The sequence below is a fragment of the Hippocampus zosterae genome, chromosome 4 (assembly GCF_025434085.1).
Source record: "Hippocampus zosterae strain Florida chromosome 4, ASM2543408v3, whole genome shotgun sequence".
Lineage (NCBI taxonomy): Eukaryota > Metazoa > Chordata > Actinopteri > Syngnathiformes > Syngnathidae > Hippocampus > Hippocampus zosterae.
Window position 1 is genome coordinate 14,365,007 of NC_067454.1, and position 24,391 is coordinate 14,389,397.

The window sequence follows — 24,391 nt, forward strand, 5'->3', positions numbered from 1 at the left end:
AACATGTACTTGCTATGAGAGTTTTGAGGTAAAAAGGAATTCAGATTCAATCAATTAGTTTAAAATAAACGTTCATGCAACATTTCCTCATCAAACCACATTTAATTTCCTTCAGTTCAGATTTAGTTTTCATAATTTTCCTGACTGGTGGCTTTCAGAGCACATTCCCTTCCATTCATAAATTGTCAGGGTCAAATACAGCTTTGTTCCTTGCGCTTTTGTCCTCTTATGCTTGAAGAGTTCTATTAGACCGTTGAAAGGAAGCCACACACAAGCCGTAAATTATTTCTCTCAGACAAATGACAACCCCCCCACCCACCCACAAATACACACCACAGTAACTCCACGCCGAAAGGCCTCTGTGGCGAGTTTCGCAGGCCCATCCACAGTTTTGCCATCGTCCTCTGGGCCCCAGCTAGCGCTGTAGATGTGAATGTGTTGGGGGTTCAGGCTGAGAGACTGGGCCTCCACCATGTCTGTCACCTCACCATCCAGCATGCGCACACCTGCATTCGTGTTAACATACACAATGTTATGCTCGAGTATACGGACATTATTTTAGGTAATGGGATGGCACTGCAAGGCTGAGCTCCGCAACACAGATAATTCTAATGAGCTATTTTAATGAAATCATTTGAATTGCAATGACAAGATTGTAGCGAAACACTGTAGATATACAAGAGACAGAAGATTAAGATTTGCTAATCATGTTAAACTTCTATTCAATTAAATACACTACATTTAATGTGAAAACTAATACACTTGATTGATTCTAGCAAATAAATCATTAAGTTTGAATTTTATAGCTGCAACAGGTTCCCCAAAAAAAGCTGGGACGATCCTTGTTAAGACACGACCTTCATGCGTCTTCTAGATAGCAAACAAAATGTCAAGAAAAGCATACTTGGATAACGGAACTTTAAAAGGGACTTTAAATAGTCAAAAAAAAAGCCTACTTGAACAGCAGAACTTTAGAGTGACTGTAAAATAGCAGAACAGGTGTGCCTATACCCATTTAATGAGTTTGAATGATTTGTTGATCTTGAACACAGCCACTTCCCATGTTATAAGCGGGTGTGTGCACTTGCGCAACCACATTCTCATGTTGTTTAATTATCCTTGTAAAAAACAAACAAATAAATAAATGTTTGAAATAATATGCATGGTGGAAAAAGTGAAACGTCTTGGTTTGATTTTTACATCCCAAAAACTTGACATTTGAATCGGGGGGGGGGGGGGGTGACTTTAGATCCACTGTTTGGAGAAGGTAATGCCCTTTTCACTGCGGCAATGGTTTAATTTTGTTGTGTTTTATGTTTCGATTGTGCGACCCAATGACTCCATTGTACTTCCTCTATTAGGGGAGGTGTAACTCAACGGCACACAGACCTACTACTTTGGTGTTGCTTATTTGCATAATTCGAGTGCAGTTCATTGTGCACCTTTTGGGTGTGTGTGCCGTGTGAGCAGGCTGTCAGCTTGCAAAAGATTATTTGTGGATCCTAATGTTGAGATGGCCTCACCATCAGCACTAAGGACAAATTCATTGCTGCTGTACTCAAAATGGTTCAGAAAATATGCATTGGAGCTGAAACTCAATTTCTAATACAGAATATTTGAACAGAAAGATGAAAGGACTCATCACGAGGACTTTGATACCAAAGTGCTACAACTGAAACATGAATAAATGAGACAAAAACATTTTGATAAGAATTACAGAAAGTACATCGAACAGAAATGCACATGGATCAAATAAGCCTTGATCAAACAAATGATTGTAGATAAGGGACGCAGAAAATGACTCATGTCTCCAAAATGCTTATACGTCCATGTTTACATCCATTTCCTACATCTTCTTTTGGTACCAGTGATATTCTAAATTAATTATTAGTCGTAGGGAATGCAAGACAATTCCAAAACAAATTTGGCATATTCCCTCCATGACAAAATACTGCTCTCTTCCGAGGAAGCAAGGGCCATCACTGTGACATACTGCAAAAGCATCAAACTAAACTTTGAAGCATTTCTGCGGTGGTGTCAACTTCTGTGCAAATGTTTTAGAATGCACAAAGTAGCTTCAAAGTATTCCCAGACCCCCAAAAATGTTAGAAATAAGCCATTGCGGTTCCATGTACGCGTGTCTACGCACTTTTTTGAAGAAATTATGTCAAATTACTATTGTAGCTTTTAAAAATTTTCTTTCTGGAGAACATTATTTGTCTATTATTAGACTTTAAAGCTTTTTGGACAGTGTATGCCTTCATCAGTTTAATGTCCAGTGAATGCGTGGCATGCCACTGTAGCCTGTGCCAGGACAAATTTCATACTTGGACCCCAAACTTGGCAATAATATGTTAGATTCTAAAAATGGGTTTATTGTGAAGCATTTTTATTGAGCTAGGAATGCATTCTTCAGTGCCAAGAACAACTTTGAAAGTTAGGAGGGGATAGAAGACCGCTGAGACTGTAGTTTCTCTCATTTGACTTAAGAGTCTGGGAGGTTAAATGGCTGGCAAAAGTGAACACGTACATGTATGCGTTTTGTTTCAACTAATCCTAACTCATCTGTTCAAAACACGACTTCGCAGCTGATACACTTGTGAAGGCTCCTCCACTTATGAGACCACACACAGCGCACCTTTTTATCTTCATGAGAGTGTATGTGAGATTCCCGCAAGGCACCTAGAATGATCATAAAGATGAGCTGGATGTCGTTCTTCAGGTCCAAATTTGACATGACGGCTGAAAGTGGCATGCAGGACAGATCAGCAGAGATGAAACGATAGAACAAGCACGGACGGACGGGCATATAAGCAACGCCTGTAAGCTACAATTGAAGATATCCTATAAACACATGCATTAGAGGCGGCTGACTATCTTAACATGGTTCTATTTTTTATTTATGCTGAAAAAGGAAAAAAGGTCGGTGGGGAGATAACCTATCAAGAAATCAGGTAGAAGGAAAATAACACTGAAGAAGGCTACAAAAACCTATTTCGAACCAATGCATATGAAAAGTCGCTCCCGTTTATGCATCTTACAAAGTTAACAGTCTGAAAGTCATTTCCAGACAACAGTGAACTGCGGCTACTTAAGATGAATGATCATGCCACCGACCCATTTTAGAGTCATGTAACTTTTACGCCACCTAACTAACCGGCTATGAATAGGAAGAAATTGTTTCAAACTAATAACGGAATAAGATTGTCAGAAGATAAATTAAACTAACATGAAATCCACAGAAAAATTGTAATCATTGATAAAAGCAATGACTACATGTTTGTGTCTTTGTGTCTGGCACCACTCACCACCAGTGCATGCATCAATTATAGCGTCCGTTTCAAGCAGCCGGGCCATGTTCTCGTCGTGGTTGTGTTGTAGACATCAGAGCAGAGCATTAGCAACTTTGTATAAATGTGTTTTCTGTTGACTAGACGTCACCCCAGTCTGTGATGTGGCATCAAAAAAACCAAAGCCCTTCTGTTGTTAGTTAGAACTCTCCAAAGTCCTTCTGTTATGAGTTAGAGACAACGGCGGCACTGCCATGTCTGTTCACTTCAAGTGACAATTATTTCATATTTTGTTTTAGATCAGACACGGTGTCATTAAAATATATGCAAACTAGCTGTGGGGAATTGCTGAATAACTTGGGATAGAATATCATCGTTGACATTTTGCCTACAGCAGCTGGGAGTCGAAAACATTTGACGATACATCACAAAAGCTGTGAACGTAGAAGACGATGCTTCAGTCTTCACAGCAAACAAACAAAAAAAGGAAACATTTAATACAACAATGCACTCAATTATATTAAAATCATTTGTAAAAATGAACTTTAGGGGACATGCCAGGCAAGCCTTGAGTTATGTTTCAGCTTTTAAAACAGTTTAACAATAGATGCAAAGTTAATTTCATGAATATTCATTTTGGTTGACAAAACAAAGCTTTGATAGGTTATATTCAAATCCACATAAAGCAGTTCAACCAGGAATTTAATAACCTTATTTTGATTTGGATCCATTCATCGAGGTAATATTTACACAAAATTATGATAATCTACGGTGGCCGACGGGCAAACCCGCTGCAAACGAAAATCAAACACATAAATGCAAACAAAATCCAAACACAAACTAGAGAAATGCTGCAATCACAGCAACAAAGTGGAAACAAACATTAAACACTCCAAAACAAATGCCAAAAAACACCCAAAACAAAAAAACTCCCCGCCCCAAAAAGAACATTGGCCCTGCAGTGCCCCCTAGTGGCCTGGCAAACTTCCATTTAGTGGCGTGAACTTGCATAATTTTTTTCTTGCCATAGTTTTTGACTATTGGATTTTCGCAGCTTTTTTTGCATTTGTTTTGTGGACTGTAATGCTTGCTTCCACTTTGTTACTGTGATTGCAGCATTTCTTGCTTGTGGTTGTGCATTTCTGCAGTTATACGTTTCTTTTTTCTTTACGTCAATCCTGTGTTTGCAGCATTTGGCCGTTCGCGGCATTTTTATTTATTTATTTTTTTACTTCCAGCGTTATTGTTCTGCAGTTCTGTGTGTTTTTTTTATTTGCATGTGATTCTTTGTTTTTGGCAGACCCCCCTGTGTTTGCGGAGCGGTTGCCCGCGTCGGCCACTGTAATCATTAGTCCGCTGAAACCATTACGTTCATCAAACAAGGTGGTCAGTACTTGCTCAATTTTATCACAACCAACTGCTGACGACTGGCTCCACAGAACATACCTCCAATCTTGGCATTGTAAGCCACACCAACTCCACAGATGCCATTGTTGGCTACTGCCGCTACCTCTCCTGCACAGCGTGTTCCATGCCTAAAAAAAAAAATAGAAAAAAAATTGGGTTGAGAAGAAGAAAAGACATTTAAAAAAAAAGAATATTTTCACATTTTATCTAATATTATAGCATTTTATTGTACAATGTGCATGAGTATTCCTCCCGCACCTTGGTGCAGCCCTGGCGGTTGTGTTTCCTCTCGTGATCCGAACCCAGCATTATGTCTATATGCTTGTAAGTTTAGTTTTGTGCGTGTGTGTGATCTTAGAGAGGGTGTATGAAAAATGCTCTATCAATAAAATTTTGATTGACTGATTACTTGCTTGTTTGGGAGATTTATAGGGCCAAGTAATGCACTCAGCTAATAATGTTGCTTGTGAGAGTATGCGCCATTTAAGTAATATGGCAAAAGGGGTACACTGAGACAAAACAAACGTATGAGGAAAAATTCTTGGCTTTGATTTCTTCAAACAAACCTATATTCCTATTTTTCAAAAAAAAAAAACCCCAAAAACAACAAGACGAAAACATTAAACCACTGACTGCCTGCACTATACATTTACAACCCACCAGAAATTTTAACCTTGGAGCGTGTGCGAGCACGAAATCAGTCAAAGGCAGAATAAAAACATCTCCTGTGCATGTGAGATGGATTTCTGTGAATACCATTTCCCATTTTAACACACCGCGTCCTTCATTATTCCCAAGCCGCTGTTTTGATATATTTTGCTCGAGGCCCTGCAATGTTCCGAGGTCCAACAGACTGGCTGATCAGCACATTCCAGTCAGGTGCATTCCCTTTGTCGGCCAGATGCACACATATTCCAAATGCCCTTCAAAATATCACAGACGCCTGTTGCCGTTTAATCAGCCCAAAACAGAAAGACCAAGTCGATGTGCCAAAAGGGAAACTACTGTACAAGCAAAATGTCATCCAGACACATTAGGCCAACTTGATGACTTGACACACAAATCATAAATATTGCAGCATTTCAGGTTAAAATGATCACAAACCCTAACATTTATTTTAGACTATTTGAATGTTTTATTTGTATTATGCGAGCTAAGGGAGCGGATGTCTGCCATTTTCAGTCACAGGCAATTACTTTTGCTACATAGCGGGAGGAATGCAGGATGGTAACACACACAAAGCACAAAATTAAAAAAATAAATAAAAAGACCAAAGTAAACCTACACACATCATCTTGGCAATTTCTCAGAATATTTTATCTTAAGCACTTCCTGAAATCCATTCTGCCTAGGCACTGCTGCAGTGGTGCAGCATACATGCTTGGGATGTAGCTGATGAAAAGCAGATAAATGATAACCATTCAAGCAAACCTTTTCAAACTCAGCTTTTGACACATTCATTACAGAAATGGACATGATAGATGGTTTCATGGAATACAAATGCTATCAGAGGGATAGATTAGTTTCTTGGTTTAGGAATCTGATTAAGAAAAGACAAGAACTACTTTCTCCAGATTTGCATACAATACCAGTATGCACAACATTAAAACACCACTGATCTGTCAAAGGAACCCATCACATAGTCACATTCTTTTATTTCAGGATAACCACAAGGGCACTTTCTTAGTACCAACCTTCAATGAAGGCACGTTTCACATAAAGCGTTTCAGGTCCTCCTTTGGTACGGATACATTTATACCATGTTTGAATTAAAAAATGAACAAATATCACATCTTTAGTTGTTGTTTATATCTGTGTACCTTCGGGGTATGTGAGCACATTGCGGAGGGAAACATGGGAACATTTCATAATTTCCTAATTCAATAAGATATGGCACAGCCAAGGCAAATTCTGCATGGCAATGCGTCTCAATTATGCTCAGATGAAGCAAATCTGCTACAGCGGCTCTGAATTATTTTTGTTCAGTGTTTTGTTCCTGATATTTTTAAAGTCGAAATGCCTGTTAATAATAGTGTCCCTTTTATTCAAAGGTGTGCCCTTATTTTGTGGTAATTGATGCAAGAGTTACATACAACAAAGGCAAGTTAGATCTTTATTTTGACGAAAACATATTTTCATGTTTAATTAGAATTAATGAGACAATACTCAAGAATGAAGTTTACATTTAGCAAACAAAATTTAAAAGATGTTCATGTAATAATCAGCATTTAACGTACCAACAGGGTCAAGCTGTGAAACATGATTTGCATTTGTCTGCAGAATCTTCACGATGTTGGTTTTGCAAAATAAGTTTTTGATCATTTTTATCTTGTGGAGCATTAACTGAAAAGAATGTCACAAAACTCACAGTGAAGTGACACAACTGATATCTGTAGCGGCATGTAGTCAGATAACCATATATGAATGAGCTACTTATATAAAAACAACCAGCGAAATTTTAGCGAGCCATTCTGGTGTGCTTGTATACCACAAATACAGGCCGCCAAAATATAGAAATCTGCGATTTGTCAAATCTGTACAGGAGCTCTTTTTTCATCTTTCGCATTGGGTGATGAATGCGTATTCAACTGAAAAAGTGGCATTAATTAAGAGTTTTAGACTAACACAGAAATCATGTTTTGATGATAGCAAGAAGCCCATGGCAAGGTCATGTTAGTGATACAAACTTGCATCACATCGCAGTCTTCATCTCCGCAACTGGCAAGACCAACATGACTGCACAATCCGCAGATTTGCTTGGGAAAGGCTCCTGTCATCCAAATATATTCAAAACTGGTTGTAGATAAACTACTGAGAAAAGACATTGTTTGCGGACAAATGTGCAGTTGTAAGAGAACATGTCAGAAGTGTTGGACGATAATTTGGTCACCCGTTGGGCTCCACAACATTCATAAAAAGTTGGATTGCTGGTTTCCAGTTTAACACCAAGACAACCATTGTTTTTATTGTGATATAAATTAAGGCAAGTTTGAAAAAAAAAAGCAAAAATCTGTTTTATTGAAAAACGCTTTTCAAAAAGTTATTTGCTATGATTAAATATCAAAATGAAAAAAGACCAAAAGGCCAGCAAAATCTCACACATTTTTACTTGACTATAAAATGACACTGATATGTCTTTATTGACAAAATACAAGTAGCATTTGAGTGTACTAGACCCTAGACTTGTACCAACTCTTACAATAACCCTTATTAATCCAAACTCCTCAGAGGGAGTGACAAGTCACCTTGCTCATAAGTGTTTTTTGCTGCTATCCTCAAAATCCTGTCGACCGACATGCTCAAAGACCGACTTCAGCAAAGGCTTCCTCATGGAAAAAATGGAACTGAACACAAACACTAATTTCACTAACTTTCATGACATCATCTTTCTCGGAATGTTTAACCCACGCATCATATTTTATGCTCACTTTCAAGCACAGTAAAAGCTCTATTAACAGCTAGTTAAAGAGGATGTACGTGATGGGTGCCAATACGCATGGGCTTGTGACTGGCTTCACCACTGCTGTAATAACAAAATGAACTTTTTTTTTCTGAAATGAAACCTGTACTTACAAGCAGTTGCAGGCAAAAAGGTGGTTGATTTTTCAAGGTTAGTAAATGCAACATTGAACGATGTTGGGATAGCTGCTGGCATGGCTCTATTTTTGTCTCAACGGCGCTTGTCGGCATTTGTGTTGAAACTTGTCATGTCTTGTCTCTATTTCCCGCAGAGAGCTCATCATACATATTTCCAAATCCAACACCAATTTATTCAAAAAATCCTGCAGGCTATTTAGGCTATGTGAAAATCTTTTTTTTTTTTTTTAACCAATGGTTCTTGATGTTTATCAGGCTGTGGGAACATTAGAGAGCCGGTATAGGGTCAATTAAGGATACATATGACATGCATTGCACATCTGAATTTGGAAAATCACATTTTTTGATTAGATTCATCAAGATGAACTCTGCATGGTAATAAAACATGAATAATGAATATCGTTCTTTTAAATCACGTTGACAACCTCTGCAGTCAAACCACGGAAGAGATGAGCCAAGTAGTTGAGGTATACTTAAATAAATTCAGAAAATGCACGTTTGTAAACTACCCTGACGCGACGCAAAGGGAACTTTGAAAAAAGAAACATAAATAAGAGGGTGAACAGTCACACACTCCCGAGCAATCCTCAATGCAGCCCATATGTTGGGAAAGAAAGACCGCTTTATGGAGGTGAACAGTTGGCCTTTCTGCAAGGGGAACAGACACGTTCAGTCTAAGGCAAACTTGCACAGTTTTCCTGCCCACTGGTTGTTTACACTTGCATCTGCATCGGCCCACTGTAAGGCAAGAGAAATGAACGCACCACAAACATGGTGTCTTGCGTTTGGTCTTGCCACGGGGAAGGCATAAGGAAGCTGGGTGGCAAGAGATAAGGCCTGAGATGAGCCAAGGTTAAGCAGTGATGCCGCAAGTGAGAAACATCAATAGTAAGTGTCTTAGCTGGGCTGTGGGCCACTATAAGCCATAAGAGGTACTTAAGTCTGCCTTGGCAGGAATGTCAAAGTATGTGCCTCCTCCAGCACGAGGCTCACCCACATTTTTCCGAGATCCAGTGTTTTGGATTGTGACAATGACAGATGGGGAATCGTTTCCAGTTCCCATCAACAATTATATTGACAAAAAGAAGCGTAAAAATGCTTTAAGAGGCAAATGTGTGTCTCTTTCACTATTTTGGCCTATATTTACTGAACAGCAGACATAGCCCATATGCATACAGAGCCAAAACACTGAAAAGTGTTTAAATTGTCACAGAACCCAATATTCCGTCAAAAATGCTTTAAAACGTCTGGCAGTGAATTTGGAAAAATGGCTGAAATTGTACTATTTAAAACACATTGACTAAATACAACCAAAGATCCTCTTTTGGTGTTTTATTTTCAAGTTGAGGCCTTCTGTATGCAAAGACGTGACATGTTTGAGCACTATCTTGCCTATTGCCATAATTTAAAGCAAAAATGAAATTACCTCGGGCAAGGGCAAGTCGCAAGTTGTACAGAGGATGGACTGTAAGTGGGTTCATTCAGAGCCAAAGGATTGGCTCGCTTTCATTAATTCTGATGACTTAATTCAATCAATGCTCTGCAAGACATTGCTGTGGTGGTAAACAACCTCTAATGCCATCTTGCAGAGGCCACTTCAACAAATCTGTTTTCTTCACACACTTCTTTTATCTGAGGGCAGATTTACTCTTCTTATGCAAGCTATACGGTATTAACGTCGTAGCTGCACAGAGAGAAAAAACGGTCACTACAATTATGGAAATGAGCACTGGGCTCATTACAGGGAGCAAATGCGCATTTTCGGAATGTGTGAGGCGTAAAAAGTTAAAAATATCTTTGCGCCTTCAATTGGACATGCTTTGAGGAATGACTAGCCACAGGAAAATATGAAAGACTACCAGAATTGTTTAGCTCGACTGAAGAATGAAAAGGAAAATGCATTTTGCTACAATGAGAAATGAAAAACAGGCTTCTCGTTCGGTCTCCCCCATGTTGATTTGGTTGCACATACCTGTTATCATTAAGCTGTGTATATCTTGGCTGAGGGTCTGGGTCGCCATCATTCACATCATAGCTGGCATCTGGGTCCTGTGACATAACATGCCAAGCGTGCAGACTATTCAAGGCTATTTATGTTTCAAAAATTAATATGATTCAAAATGTTTCAATAAGTGGACCAATGCTTTTTTTTGTTGTTTTTTTTAGGACAGTGAGGATATGTACTTACATAGTTCTGACTGAGGTCTGGATGGTTCTTTTCTATTCCATCATCCAGAATGGACACCACCACTCCTTTACCTGTGTAACCCAACTGCCAAGCTGCTTTGGCATTCAAGTCATGGTGGTTGGTGTTGTACTGAGGATGGAGAAAAAATAATTATTGACCATCTCTTGATTCTACTTCATTGTGACACAGCAAAAAGCGTCAAAATGGCACTTTTCAAAGGTTCATTCACAGAAACATGAGCGGAAGTACTTTTTGGTGAAAGGAAAATAGCAGGGAAAGCAATAATGCAAGCATGTTATTCTGTCATTAAGTGCCTGTACAACAAATGGGCTTTGTCATTAATGTGGCCCAAAACACTGGGGACTTTGACGATGGCTCACAAATCATTTTGTATGCCGTTTGATTTGCTGTTGACATTCAATCTGACCTTTTCAAAGTTGCGGCTTTCATCTGCTTCAAAGCTATTCTTTAAGTCACAGATAGCTACAAAAATCGTGTCAGATCTACCACTCAGTGCAGATGGCAGGCATTGTAAGTGCAGTTATGCCATTGGCACGCACGCCATCAAGGGAATTTAGTGGTAAGATGTGACAATGCTGACCTGGACCGATAAAAACTGGTGTCAGACACCCTGAAAATTTGGATTCAATAATGTCATAGTATTTTTCTTACAAAAATAATTTTATTATTATTTTTTTCAAATTGACAGTGCAATTTGTGCAGAAAATGCACAAACGAATCCAAACGATGAATCGATTATCAAACAATCGATATTTGTTTGATACCCTGTGTGGAGTTTGCATGTTCTTCCAGGGCCTGCGTGGGTTTTCCCCGGGTGCTCCGGTTTCCTCCCACATTCCAAAAACATGCGTGGCAGGCTGATTGAACACTCTAAATTGTCCCTAGGTGTGAGTGTGAGCGCGGATGGTTGTTCGTCTCTGTGTGCCCTGCGATTGGCTGGCAACCAATTCAGGGTGTCCCCCGCCTACTGCCCGGAGATGGCTGGGATAGGCTCCAGCACCCCCGCGACCCTCGTGAGGATCAAGCGGTATGGAAGATGAATAAGTGATTAATTGTTAATTGTTGCACTTCTACTTGAGCTACTGATATGCGGATTTAAGGACTCGCATTTAAAAAGCACTAAGATCATACAGAAGCTTCTTTATTTTCACTGTAAAAGTGCATCCTAATAGATTCACACAGGATTACATTTTTCAACAATCACTTTTCAATGTTCAATTGTTGGCATTTGAGTGAATAAAAAGCTCAACTGGTGTGCAGTGGCAAATTCAAAAACACAGAAAATACACATTCATACAGTTTTACTGAATCCGAGTTTAGTACAAGTGAAACTCACCAAGTACCACTGGTACTTGAATTTCGGATCAAAAGGTTCTGCGTAGATATCTCGTTTTTTCCTCTGTTTGACCACCTGTTGCTCTGCCCAGGTTACCTAAACACAGAAGTGAGCAGACAAAAATGACAGTGAGATGTCGGTCAACAATAACATCAAGGAAAAGAAGGATGTACCTGTAGTACTATCCAAACATCACGATACAATATCACGACATGAATTTCACAATATGATAATTATGACGACATCGAAGGGAAGTGGGCAATATAAAAAACAAGCTCACTATACTGGATTAAAAAAAAATCACGATATTGAAAAAAAAAAACAATCCCTCAATATATCGTGCTTCATTTATCAGTACATTGCGTCCCCCCGCAAAGTACTGTATTCAGAAAAAAAAATGACGAATGACTCAGAGATTTTGTACATGACTGTACGTACGATTGGTTCCCGACGTGACGTTGACCAATGATAGCACGAGTGGATTTATCCCGTGAGCTGATTGGCTGCGCATCTTTGCAGCCCCGCCCACCACCTTCCCTTGTGTCTTGTCACACTGTTGGCTCTGTGATCGGTGTGTCGTCACGCTGTTGACTATCTGATGGTTCGCCTGCCTCTCTCTGGCATACTCTCTTCTGTTTTGTTTGCGAATCATTTCATTAAATAGGTGTACTGCTGTAGTATTTGTCTCAAATATGTACAATCACTGTTTGCATATTTTAAACATGCTGGTACCCACATACACTGAAGACCAAAATCCCTAGGGTATGAGTATGAGTTCAAACAGTATTTGCCCTGACACCAATACTAGTATCGGTATCAGTATCTGCCCATCCCTTATAACAACCTACAGTAGGCCAGTCTGCTGCAAGCAATGTTTCAGAGTTAAACGTATCGGGATGTTTTCATTGAAAATGAACCTGCATTATACAAGAAAAATGGCAGAAAATGAAAAATCACGACTGTAGATGAAAGCTTCTACACTGATGTGCGGTTAATTCAGTGATACCATCATTTCATGTATTAATGAATTAGTTTGTTTTAATTGCACAGAGGTTTACTTTAGTATCACAGTCTGAGTGGGGGAGATGCTTCGACTGAGATGTATTTTCTCCTTTCTAGAATGCGGACGGCAAGACACAGTTCAGTTGTGGCAGCCTGCAGATAAAGTGTTTTAATGTCCTTACACATTGAGGAGGTTTAAGGAAGATACCCACTTCACAAGCTGTTCTATTGCTCATGTCTGGTGTTAAAATTACACCGACTGTCCCCTCTGTCAAATAGCGATTGATATATACAGTGCCCTCCATAAGTATTGGCACCCCTGGTTGAGATGTGTTTTTTAGCTTCCAATTATTTTATTTTTTTTCTAAATAATATGGGACCTTAATGGAAAAAAAGAGAAAAATCCAACCTTCAATACAAGTGCATTTATTCAGTGGGGAAAAAATCCCACATAAAGAAATAATTATTTGACATCAAATAATGTGTGTCACAATTATTAGCACCCCTGGTGTTAATATTTTGTACAACCCCCTTTTGCCAACAAAACAGCACCTAATCTTCTCCTATAATGTTTCACAAGATGGGAAAAGACAGAAAGAGGGATCTTCAGCCATTCCTCTTTGCAGAATCTCTCTAAATCATCCAGAGACCTGGGTCCTCTCCTCTGTACTCTCCTCTTCAGCTCACCCCACAGGTTCTCAATGGGGTTGAGGTCAGGGGACTGAGATGGCCATGGGAGGAGCTTGATTTTGTGTCTGGTGAACCATTTCTGTGTAGATTTGGCCATATGTTTAGGGTCATTGTCTTGCTGAAAGACCCAGTGACGACCCAGCTTCAGCTTTCGGGCAGAGGGCAACAGATTTTGATTTAAAATGTCCTGGTATTTCAAAGCATTCATGATGCCATGCACCCTAACAAGGTTCCCAGGGCCTTTGGAAGCGAAACAGCCCCACAGCATCACTGACCCACCCCCATACTTCACAGTGGGTATGAGGTGCTTTTCAGCATGCGCATCTTTCGTGGTACGCCAGACCCACTTAGAGTGTTTGTTGCCAAAAAGCTCAATCTTGGTCTCATCTGACCAAAGCACACGGTCCCAGTTGAAGCCCTAATACCGCTTGGCGAACTCCAGACGCTTGCGTTTATGATTGTGAGTGAGGAAAGGTTTTCTCCGTGCATGCCTCCCAAACAGCTTGTTGGCGTGTAGACAGCGCCTGATGGTTGATTTGGAGACTTTGTGACCCCAGGATGCTACCATTTGTTGTAATTCTGTAACAGTGAGCTTTGGAGATCTTTTGATTTCTCTTACCATCCTCCTCACTGTGCGTGGTGGCAAAATAAACTTGGCTCCTCGTCCAGGCTTGTTTACCACTGTTCCAGTTGTTTTGAACTTCTTAATTATTCCTCTCACAGTGGATATGGGCAGCTGCAGTTGAGTGGCAATCTTCTTGTAGCCTCTGCCTGACCTGTGAAGGTCGACGCACATCTGCCTCACTTGTATGCTGTGTTCCTTTGTCTTTCCCATGTTTAAGAGTGGATAAGAGAAATGGCCTCGGTGTCACGTCATATTTATACCCCAGGGAGACAGGAAGTGATGAATTACTAATTAAATGTTCCTACATACTCTGGTAAACTTTGTAAACTACTGTAGAAATGACAGAAATGCTTCAATTATATTTATTTCCTGGGAATTGTTAAGGGTGCCAATAATTGTGGAACAGGTGATTTGATGTCAAATAATTATTTCTTTATGTGGGATTTTTTCCCCACTGAATAAATGCACTTGTATTGAAGGTTGGATTTTTCTCTTTTTTTCCATTAAGGTCCCATATTATTTAGAAAAAAAATAAAATAATTGGAAGCTAAAAAACACATCTCAACCAGGGGTGCCAATAATTATGGAGGGCACTGTATGTACATTCGGACTTGGCTGTTGTCGCGATCGTTAGGTTAGATTGGGAGGTTGAGGAAGTTCATTGAGTGAATGATGAGCCCCAATGTAAGAAAGCGACTGACATTCAAGTAACGCGGTTGCTAGATTTGTATCAATAAATCAATTAGTTTGTCATCAAAGTCCCTATTTCAGCCTTGTTTTTGTTCTTTGCAGTTTGAGGCGTCACAGAAAAAATGACTAGCCTCCGAGTCACTGATTACAAAAGAGCAAAAAGATTGGATTTTTTTCTCATCAAGAAGAGAAGAGCCCCTTTCTTTTGATAGGTTTGATACATAAATTGTCATAGGAAACATGATCAAAAAGAGCTGGCTATGTGGGGAACTTTGCTTTGAAAACAGCTGGCAGTGAATAAGTTGAGCTACAGAAATTGTTTGATGACTCAGGAAGTTGCGCAATACAATAAGTTCAGGGTGTCGTCATTTTTGTCCAGGAGCAGATCAATGATCTTGTTTTTAAAATAATTCTCCTGAACAACAAAAACAACAACAATGGCTGAGTTTTTTGGTAAAGATTTGTGGATTATTAGTTTTGTCTCTTTTCGATGACCAGTGTCGCAATTCTGTCAATGTCCGTTATTAATTAAAGGGTGCAAAGCCCAACCAATGAAAAATGAATAACAATAACAATAATAGATAGCTGACATCAGCTGCATTGGTATGTTTGTAAAACAACAATAAAAAAACAAATCAATAAAATATTTACATTTCTTCTCATTCAATAACCGACAAAAATGTGGGATGAAGTAAATATGCATGAAAATAACAAATACAGCCAAGTGTCAGGTCCTCACTGGGCCCATTTAATTAAAGGGTTTCCTGTTAGCCAGCACATGAGATCTGGGTGAGGTCTAGATCTTGCCCGCGATTGAACACACAGCAAGCTGGAAACACTGTTTATCCAAATGCCTTCGTGGCTAGTTAACAAGCTGGCTGTGAACTGGAAAAAAATTCCAGGTATCATGATACCTTTACATACTGAACTTTCTCTTCGACAAATGTCCCCTGAAGTTTGTCTTTTTAATTAATGCAAAGAAACGTGAACTCATCTAGTTTTGTCTTTTAGATGCAAAAAGAATTGAGGTGGTAGGAAAATGAGAGATCAAACTCAACACAAGGGATTAGAGAAACGTTCTACACTCTTGCATTAGAAAAATAAACGTATTGTATACTGTAAGGGGAAAAGTTGAACAAAATGTGGACACCCTTTTTACATTTTTTAAAAATACAATTATCATGTAAACTTGTGAATTCAAAATCTAAAGGAATCTATGGTTATATCTTTCAGCGGGATAATAGGCTTCTTTTTTTCAGTTGATTATAGCTTTCACACTTGTTTATAGATGCAATTAGGAATGGACCCACCCATTTGATTTGTATTTATTCATTTAATTATTTCATTTGGGAAACGAGCAGCGACTGCTGTGCAGTCCCTTTTGAATTTGTAGCAACTATTCTCCATAATGGACCGCATTCTTTTTGTTTTATTTTTTCAATTCTGTTTATACTTTGCCCCCCTGTGAGGATAAGCAGATCAGATAATGGATGGATACACGTATGTTTAATTGTATGTGTATATGAAGTTATGTGTTTATATCGATTAATATACATACGAGTAGATATCTGGTCGGTTATATATTTTTGCATTGCTGAGTGTTGTTTTGGGATGGTTTTCAGTTTTTGATATTTTTTGTTGGTTTAACGTGTGAAAAACGGATCTAAAAAAAGACTATGCCAAAAAATGAATTTATTTATAACAACTGATTATATTTTGAAGTGTTCAAACAAAATAATTTCTCAGAGGCATCTTTGCGACCCATGGTGAACTTTCCAGGGGGATATACGAAAGGCTAATTTTTCACATTCTCCAAGGTGCTACAGAGAACAGAGGAATTCAACAACAGGAAATGGCAGCCCAGTGGTAAAGGAAACCCCAAATAGAGAGGGAGGTGGCTTTAGCTCCCACAAGAGCGGCAGACGATTGCACTTTTTCCAAGCCTGCACCTGTGCCGCACAACAAGAAAGTGTACAATGGGCATTACAAGTAAATGGCTGGGAAATTATACAAGAAAGTCTCCAAAGACTGTTTTGAAGACACTGGGTAAGATATACGAATGAAACTTAATGGCCATTTTCATTTGAAATAGTATCCCTGAAATTGAGGGAAAAATCTTTAGCGCCATTCTGAAGAATCTTTTTTTTTTTTAGTTTGAGTTAGTTTGTCTGTTATTATTGTTGTAAATGAAACGACTTCCGCCCCTTTCTCTGTGTCATTTCTAGTTAAAACCTACTCAACCACAAAAATAAAAGTTCACTCAAAAATAATTTTGGACTCAACAGTGGAAAATCAAAAACCTTACTCATCTCAAACATCTACTGGATTATTATTTTATCCACCCGATGCAAAAATAGTGTGACTGGTTAAAAAATCGGAGGCAACTATGACTGTCTCAAACAGCAAACAAACATATGTGCTATGTTATTATCGATGTCTCGGCTTTCTTCCGTTTAGTTATTTTAGTAATTCAATTTACAACAATTAAAAAAAACCTTTTAGACTCGTTCCCCGTGTGTCTAGCTTCATAATGCATCATTTCCCATTGCTATCAATATTAATTTCACACACATTTTCACTTTGTCTTTCCCAGTGGAGCAGGGCACAAGCTCATTTTCAAGCTAACCTCAAATTGACTTTGAAAACTACTGGAAAATACGGAAATGTGAAATTTCCATTAGGATCAGTCAAGATAAGTGAACTGAACTGAATTTTAGAGGTCGACAGAGGAGTGTTTATGACTTGCAGGGTCTCCTCGGGGAAGAGCCTGGTCGACTTTCATCACTCTTATGACAACAGCCCATCTGGATGCTGAGGCATTTCTGACATTTAAAATAACACAGTCGAAGGATATGCATTTGCCCGTCAAGCTGTCTGTTTCACCTCTACTACTTATATAAAGGGCTGTGAACGAGCCTTCGGGTTATCAGTCTAGATGAGAGATGTGCAACAAATAATATTCATAATTAACGTTATCCATTTTCTTATCCTTACAAGGGCCGCGGTGCATGCTGGAGCCTATCCCAGCCGTCTTCGGGCAGTAGGCGGTTGCTAGCCAATCACAGGGCACACATAGACAAACTTCTATCCGCACTCACACACACACCTAGCGACAATTTAGGGCGTTCCATTAACCTGCCATGCATGTTTTTGGAATGTGGGAGGAAACCGGAGTAACCGGAGAAAACCCATGCAGGCACGGGGAGAACATGAAAACTTCACACAGGAAGGCCGCAGCTGGAATCGAACCCTCTACCTTTGCACCGTGTGGCCGACGTGCTAACCAGTCGTCCAGCGCGTCGCCTAATTAATATTAGTAAATAATGTCAATCTTCCTTTTATTAACTGGCAACAATGAGTTTCTTCACCCAGTACAATAATAATAAAAAAGACTCACAATTTTAAACCTCTTACCTTGGGATCTTTAAGTAGACGGACTTGTGAGCTCCTGTGATCAGACAGCGATCGCTTTGCCACTGCACGATGCTTGAAGTGGTAATAATCCCCAAAAACCTGCAATACAATGAAAGAAGAGTTAAGTTCATGCTAAAAACAAACCAGTGCATGCGGTTATACAAGAGTAATGCATTCAAATGCCCCTGGGGTGGAGCATGAACATTTTCTCCAGTTGTTTGCCAAGTTTTTCTTCCTTTTGCAAGAAATTGTTGACAAAACTCAACATTAAGCTACCTTAGCCAATCGATGCAAACGTTCATCCCTACGGAGGATGCGGATTTAAAACCTTCAATTGGACGAATGGAGTGCATGCCTTGGCAGCAACCAGCAGAGGCACTGCTGATTCAGAGGCGGGAATTAACACTCAGAGAATCTTCTAAAGCTGTCAAGACCATATTTGTTTATAATGGAATAAATTATCCCATCGATTAATAGGAGAAAACAATTACTTTGCATTTATGTTTATTATAATTTTTTTTATTTGAATACACCGCTCAAAGATTTTTTTTTAATAAGAGATGACTTTATTTAACCCTAAACCATTGTTCCGAGTTTTTTTTTGTTATGCTCCCCCTCCACAGAGGATCAAGAAAACAATTTGCAGCCATCAAATCGCCGCGACGACTATAAATAGCATCACTTGTCTATAAAACTGTTTTAAGTACTGTACACCTCTGCGTATCATTGTATACTTATTAACTTTTACGAAAACAAAGTTGAATCAATCGATTAACACGGAACATCTTACAACACAGAATAAGTATTGACATAGTTTTATTTTATGTGTCTTTGCACACCATTCTTTTCATTCCTGTTAAATATTTTACCAGGGTGTCTCCTCGGGGTTTGTTCACTGAACTTCATATCTCCTGCTCTGTGCTGTGTGCGTACATGCTCGATGTTGTGGGTGGGAGGACAAAAAGAAAAGAAAAACTACAACTCAAAATTAATATTCCCCATGCACATTTCTGTCTTTACTCTTTTTCTAACACATAAGGGTTTGGAGATATTTTACTTTTTTGTTTTTAAGTTGGACCTATAAAAGCATGCACAGTATGGATCTTTACCATGTGTTGTAATTTATAGCTATGATGTTGTCAGAAAAAAAAATCCACCTGTTTATATTTCAGTGACTGGTTTGTTTGGTAACATGTCAGGAAATAGGGAAAAAATGTTGATCGTTGTTCTCTAAAGCCAAAGCAGATGGTTGCAAATGATTTATTTTGATTACTGCAAAATACTGAACAGATACTGTGAGAGGCATGCAGAGTGTGGGGCCAACAAGGCAGCTTGAACATCACGTATTTGACCAGAGTGATTATAACCAGTCTGTGCCAGCTAGAGCTGTTGCTATCTCTCATGGTCAAGCTTCACCTCCCTCAGTCAACGCCTAGAAAGACTTAGTGCCGAGTGAATTCGGGGCTTTTGTTTCACTAAGCCTGCATCGATAGGAAAGATCAGCGCTGAAAATGTCTCCTGATATAATGCTAATTCCATATGTATTTTACTGCAAGTATTTTGTGAACTTTAAAATGGCCAGTTCATCCAGTCTATTCCCAAAAGCTGTTCGATTAATTTCTTTCTGTCTGTACACACTGATGACAACGACAATACGCATCCCCTACCTGTGTCGCTGCACTGCTTCCATCCAAAAGAAGCACAACTCATGACTGAATCATGTTTTAGATCAAAGTAAATAGATCAAATTCAGCCACCCTGACGTATTTATTATAAGCCCCTACGGAAAGCCAAAGGTTGGGAGAGATGCAACAGCCAAGAGGGATGGTATACACTTTAAATCGTGATATTCAGCTCTGTGCTAGTCATGACCACACAATGATATGGAATGTCTGTGAGTTGTATGGGCATAAAAATCCTTTAAAGAACAAGCTCAAAGGAAGAAAAACAGAGGTATGAATGTGGAAAAGTGTTTATACTGAAAAGGCCTGAGCCAGGCCAAGAAAATAGGAGAAGATTGTCTATTGTGTTGGCCGAGATATGCTCTTGGGAGGTGGGACTGATTAAAGATATGCACGGATGGTGGGTGAGGTCCATTAAGTGGTATCAAGAAACAATGAAGTGATCAATTCATCCATTGAGCTCATGACTTCAAAGAGAATGTGTCAAACAAAAAACAGCTGCGGCTGGAGTGTTCTAAATATTGGGCTATATTCAGTCTTGCTGTGAAGTGTTTTGTTCAGTATTTCAGACATCTAAAATGCCGTTAGAAAAAAAACAACAACACATAAGTGATGTATCAACTTGAACAAGTTACAAACAACAAAATGTGTAAAAATATGTGGTGCATTATGTGGCGGAAAATACAACAAACGGAGGCCTTGGAGTATTGAACAGCTGAAGCTGCACATCAACACAGAATGGCAAAGAAGTCTGCCTACACAGCTTCAAAAATGAGCTCCTTAGTTCCCAAATTTGAATGTCGTTGAAAGAAAAGCTGATGTGAACACATGACCCTGTCCAAGCTTTTTTGGAACCATAAGATTCTACATTAATGATTATTTGCTAGTAAATAAACAAATACAACAAAGTCCATCAATTTGAACATTAAATATCTTGTCTTTGCGTATTCAATTAAGTATTCGTTTAACATGATTTGCATATCATTGTATTCTGTTTTTATTATTTGTTAAATCCAACATCCCAACTTCATTGGAATTGGGTTTGATACATTAAACAAAACATATAACCCAATAATGTCCATTCTGTGTTGGTATGTTTCAAGTATTTTGAAAAATTAGCACCATTGTGCCTTGCACAAGCACATAAACAACATTCTCAGCAGCAATATGTTTCAAGGGAAACAAACAAAGCCACATTATTGCAACTATTTAAGCGTGTTCCAGAGGTCGCCTCTCATTAAGAACAACTCAACTGTTACCAAAATATTCACACATGCAGACTTGCCACATTACCCTCGAGAATGGCCATTCCAGCATTGCAGCACAACCATCATCTGGCAATCAGTACACACGCTTAAGGGGTAATGATTTCGGCCATTTAATTCAGACCACATTGTTTCTGAGGTTTTAACTACTTTCCACTTGGCAAGAAAAGCCATTTACGACAGCTGGAAAATGGGGGATTCAGTTGATTTGAGATTGACCATTACGAAGCCAGTAAGCTGGTCACAGATAAGGGCTGAAAAGGCTTATCAGGGTCTCTCTGAGTAAGACATTACTGAACGGAGGCATTACTCCATTGAGTTCATTAAAATTCAAGTTTTTGTTTATTTTTGTGCAGTCTCTGCGAGAAAAAAAAAGTAATGAGAATCCATGCATCCAAAGGTCTTACGCCTCATTTGCTGGCAAGCAATTATGTTTTACAAAAAAGGAAAAACAAGCGGCACAGTGGGCGACTGTTTAGCACATCTGCCTCACAGTGCAGAGGTGCAGGGTTTGATTCCGGTTCCAGCCTTCCTTTCTGGAGTTTACATGTTCTCCCCACGCCTACATGGGTTTTCTCCAAGTACTACAGTTTCCTCCCACATTCCAAAAACATGCATGGCAGGTTAATGGAGCACTCTAAATTGTCCAGAGGTGTGAGTGTGAGCGCGGATGGTTTTTCACCTACGTGTGCCTTGCAATTGCCCGGCAACCAGTTCAGGGTGGACGCCGCCTATTGCCCGATGACACCTGGGAGAGGCTCCGGCACGTCCATGACTTTCGTGAGGATAAGCGGATTGGAAAATGGAAACAACAAAACACTAGTTGAAGATAAATGGGGGAAGGGGCTTTAGGGCTGCATTAGAGTGATATGCAAATGGGGTGATGGGTTGCACTTGTGGATTCTGGTTAATTCCATGGACGGAAGACCATGAGTGCAGTAAAACTAGAGCAACGACGCGTGACGTATTTTACTACATCGTATTGGGTCGCTTAATCGTTTATTCAAGCATACAGAATGTGGTGCATTACCATATTTTGTCTGCGCCTCAGTGGCTAGTGATTAATTGAGAAAATGAGACTTTAAAATTGCCCTCCAAGAATAGTTGTGTTGTGCAGAAAAGAAGCTGGAACAAAACAAGCGAAGAGCAAGTCTAGGCTTGACGTTTGTAGGCATTTGAATTAAACGACATATATGGTAGCTATTTTATGTTTGCGGCTCATTGTTTAAATGCATTGTTTTGCAACGTTCATTGTCTATTCTCATTCATTCTTTTTTTGTATGGATATTCGATGAAGTGGCATGGGTAATGGTGACAACAGGATTCATGAAACCACCTGTGATACTGCTCCTGCTGTGTGGGAATAAAGCTGGGGGAGGTGCGCGCCATGCACTCATTGTTAATTCACTGCCAAAGACAAATGTATGTCTTGTCAGACTCCAAACATTCAATCCCGGGTTCTTATCTATATTCTAAGACGTAAGGTAAAAAAGGGCCTGGAAAATGGCTGGTACTGAATGAGTTAAGAGCCCATGACGCTCCAGCACGGATCCGCACCTGTGCTTCGCGGTCCTGCCTTCCTGACGACCCATGCTAATGTACTGTGCTGCGTTGATCTGGCGGTCCCCGTAATCAGGGCTCAGCATCAGGCCATTCAGCAGGGCCTTCCGCTGGACTCAAGTTTATCTGATAATCTGACAGAGCAACTGTCCTGTGACAGAGAGCCGGATGAATGACTGATGACACTGTGACGGACTGATGACGACAGACTGACTGACTGTCCTAAATAGTGGTGATAAACTGTAATTAAGCGATGATGGAAGTGTGCCTCAAGTAACAACAACAGAGTGACTACAGTTTGAGTTCGGCTTTACATAATGACGGACTGATGATGACGGACGTTTGGCCCGGCCGCTGGCGAGTGAAAAAATGACGGACCAGCAAAATTTACTGACGCGCCCAACCATGTTTATTGGTAAACTGATTAATTCTTCGTCAACAACCAGATACTGACAGACATGACTAACAACACAATGTGAATCTATTTAATTATATTAAATTATACAAACATGAGTTTTAACGGCCATAGTTTTGTGTGCATCATCAAATGGGATTTTTGTCCACTACAGCAGACCTTTACCTTGGAGAGTCGAAGAGGTTGAAAAATACTTTACAGAGTTATGGCAGAACTGCTGCAGTATTGTCACCTCACAGATCGATGAGAACCCTCTTCACAGCAAGATTATTTATGAAGAAGTTAGATGGTCATGGCAGTAAAAGACAATATGCACATATGTACTGATTAAACAATATAATTGCAACACCTCAAAGATCGAAGACTTTCCGATGAACACAAAAGGTCTATTTCTGGTTCACAAATCTGTCTATAGTCTGTGTTAGCGAGTGCTTCTGCTTGGCCGAGATAATCCATCTGCCTCACTAGTATAACATACCGAGTTTCTGATTATAGAGGCAGCATGAAAATTGCACATGTGCGCCTCCAGCTGCCGACAATAAAGGGTCATTCTAAATTGTGCGGTTGTACTTTATTGTGCATTATTCATTCTGCCTAATCAGCATGTTGATATGCTACATCTGTTGTGGATGGATTCTCTCGCAAAGTAAACATGCTTACGAACAGATTTCATCAGATTTGTGAAGAATATTTGAGAGGAATGGGCTTTTTGTCGAAAAATCCTTACATCTTTGAGCTCAGATGATGAAAACGGGAGCAAAACGAATTGCTGCATTTATTATTTCATTCAGTGCAGATAACTCCCCTTCTACGCAAAATTCAAGGTTGTGAAAATCATAAATTCTGAAAAGTTTTTTTTAGGTTTGTGAAGGGTACTATCCAACACTCTAATGCATTTCATCATTCCCTCTTACATAACAGCAACAAAGCAACCAACTTGGGTCTCAGGAGCGTTACTAACATCGCTGTTCAAGTGTTTCCCGCCCTCCACATATATATAAAAGGAAAACTTTGAGCTATGAATGTTTACAAAGTATCCCATAGTGAAGACAATTTCATTAAAATTATCGATTTATTTAATTTTACTCAGGAAATTCAGGCATATAAATTGGTCCAAGTCTTCATAATACTCGGTCAATCAGAGGGCGACAATGTCAATTTTTTGTCAATTCCTAAGTAGCATCTAAATGACTGTGAAACAAGTCTTTG

At 39.4% G+C, this 24,391-nt stretch overlaps 1 protein-coding gene across 2 annotated transcripts in view; it reads right to left on the reverse strand.

The window, feature by feature from the left end:
* The window catches only part of furina (furin (paired basic amino acid cleaving enzyme) a), a 68,370-nt gene that overhangs the window by 11,925 nt on the left and 32,054 nt on the right, over positions 1–24,391 (reverse strand). For both annotated transcript variants that reach the window (XM_052063476.1, XM_052063475.1), the window contains exons 3-8: positions 18,261–18,359; positions 11,840–11,935; positions 10,483–10,611; positions 10,267–10,343; positions 4,737–4,825; positions 334–506 (exon numbers count right to left, since the gene is read on the reverse strand). In XM_052063476.1, coding sequence (XP_051919436.1) covers positions 334–506; positions 4,737–4,825; positions 10,267–10,343; positions 10,483–10,611; positions 11,840–11,935; positions 18,261–18,359 — 663 coding nt within the window. The remainder of the gene's footprint in view (positions 1–333; positions 507–4,736; positions 4,826–10,266; positions 10,344–10,482; positions 10,612–11,839; positions 11,936–18,260; positions 18,360–24,391) is intronic.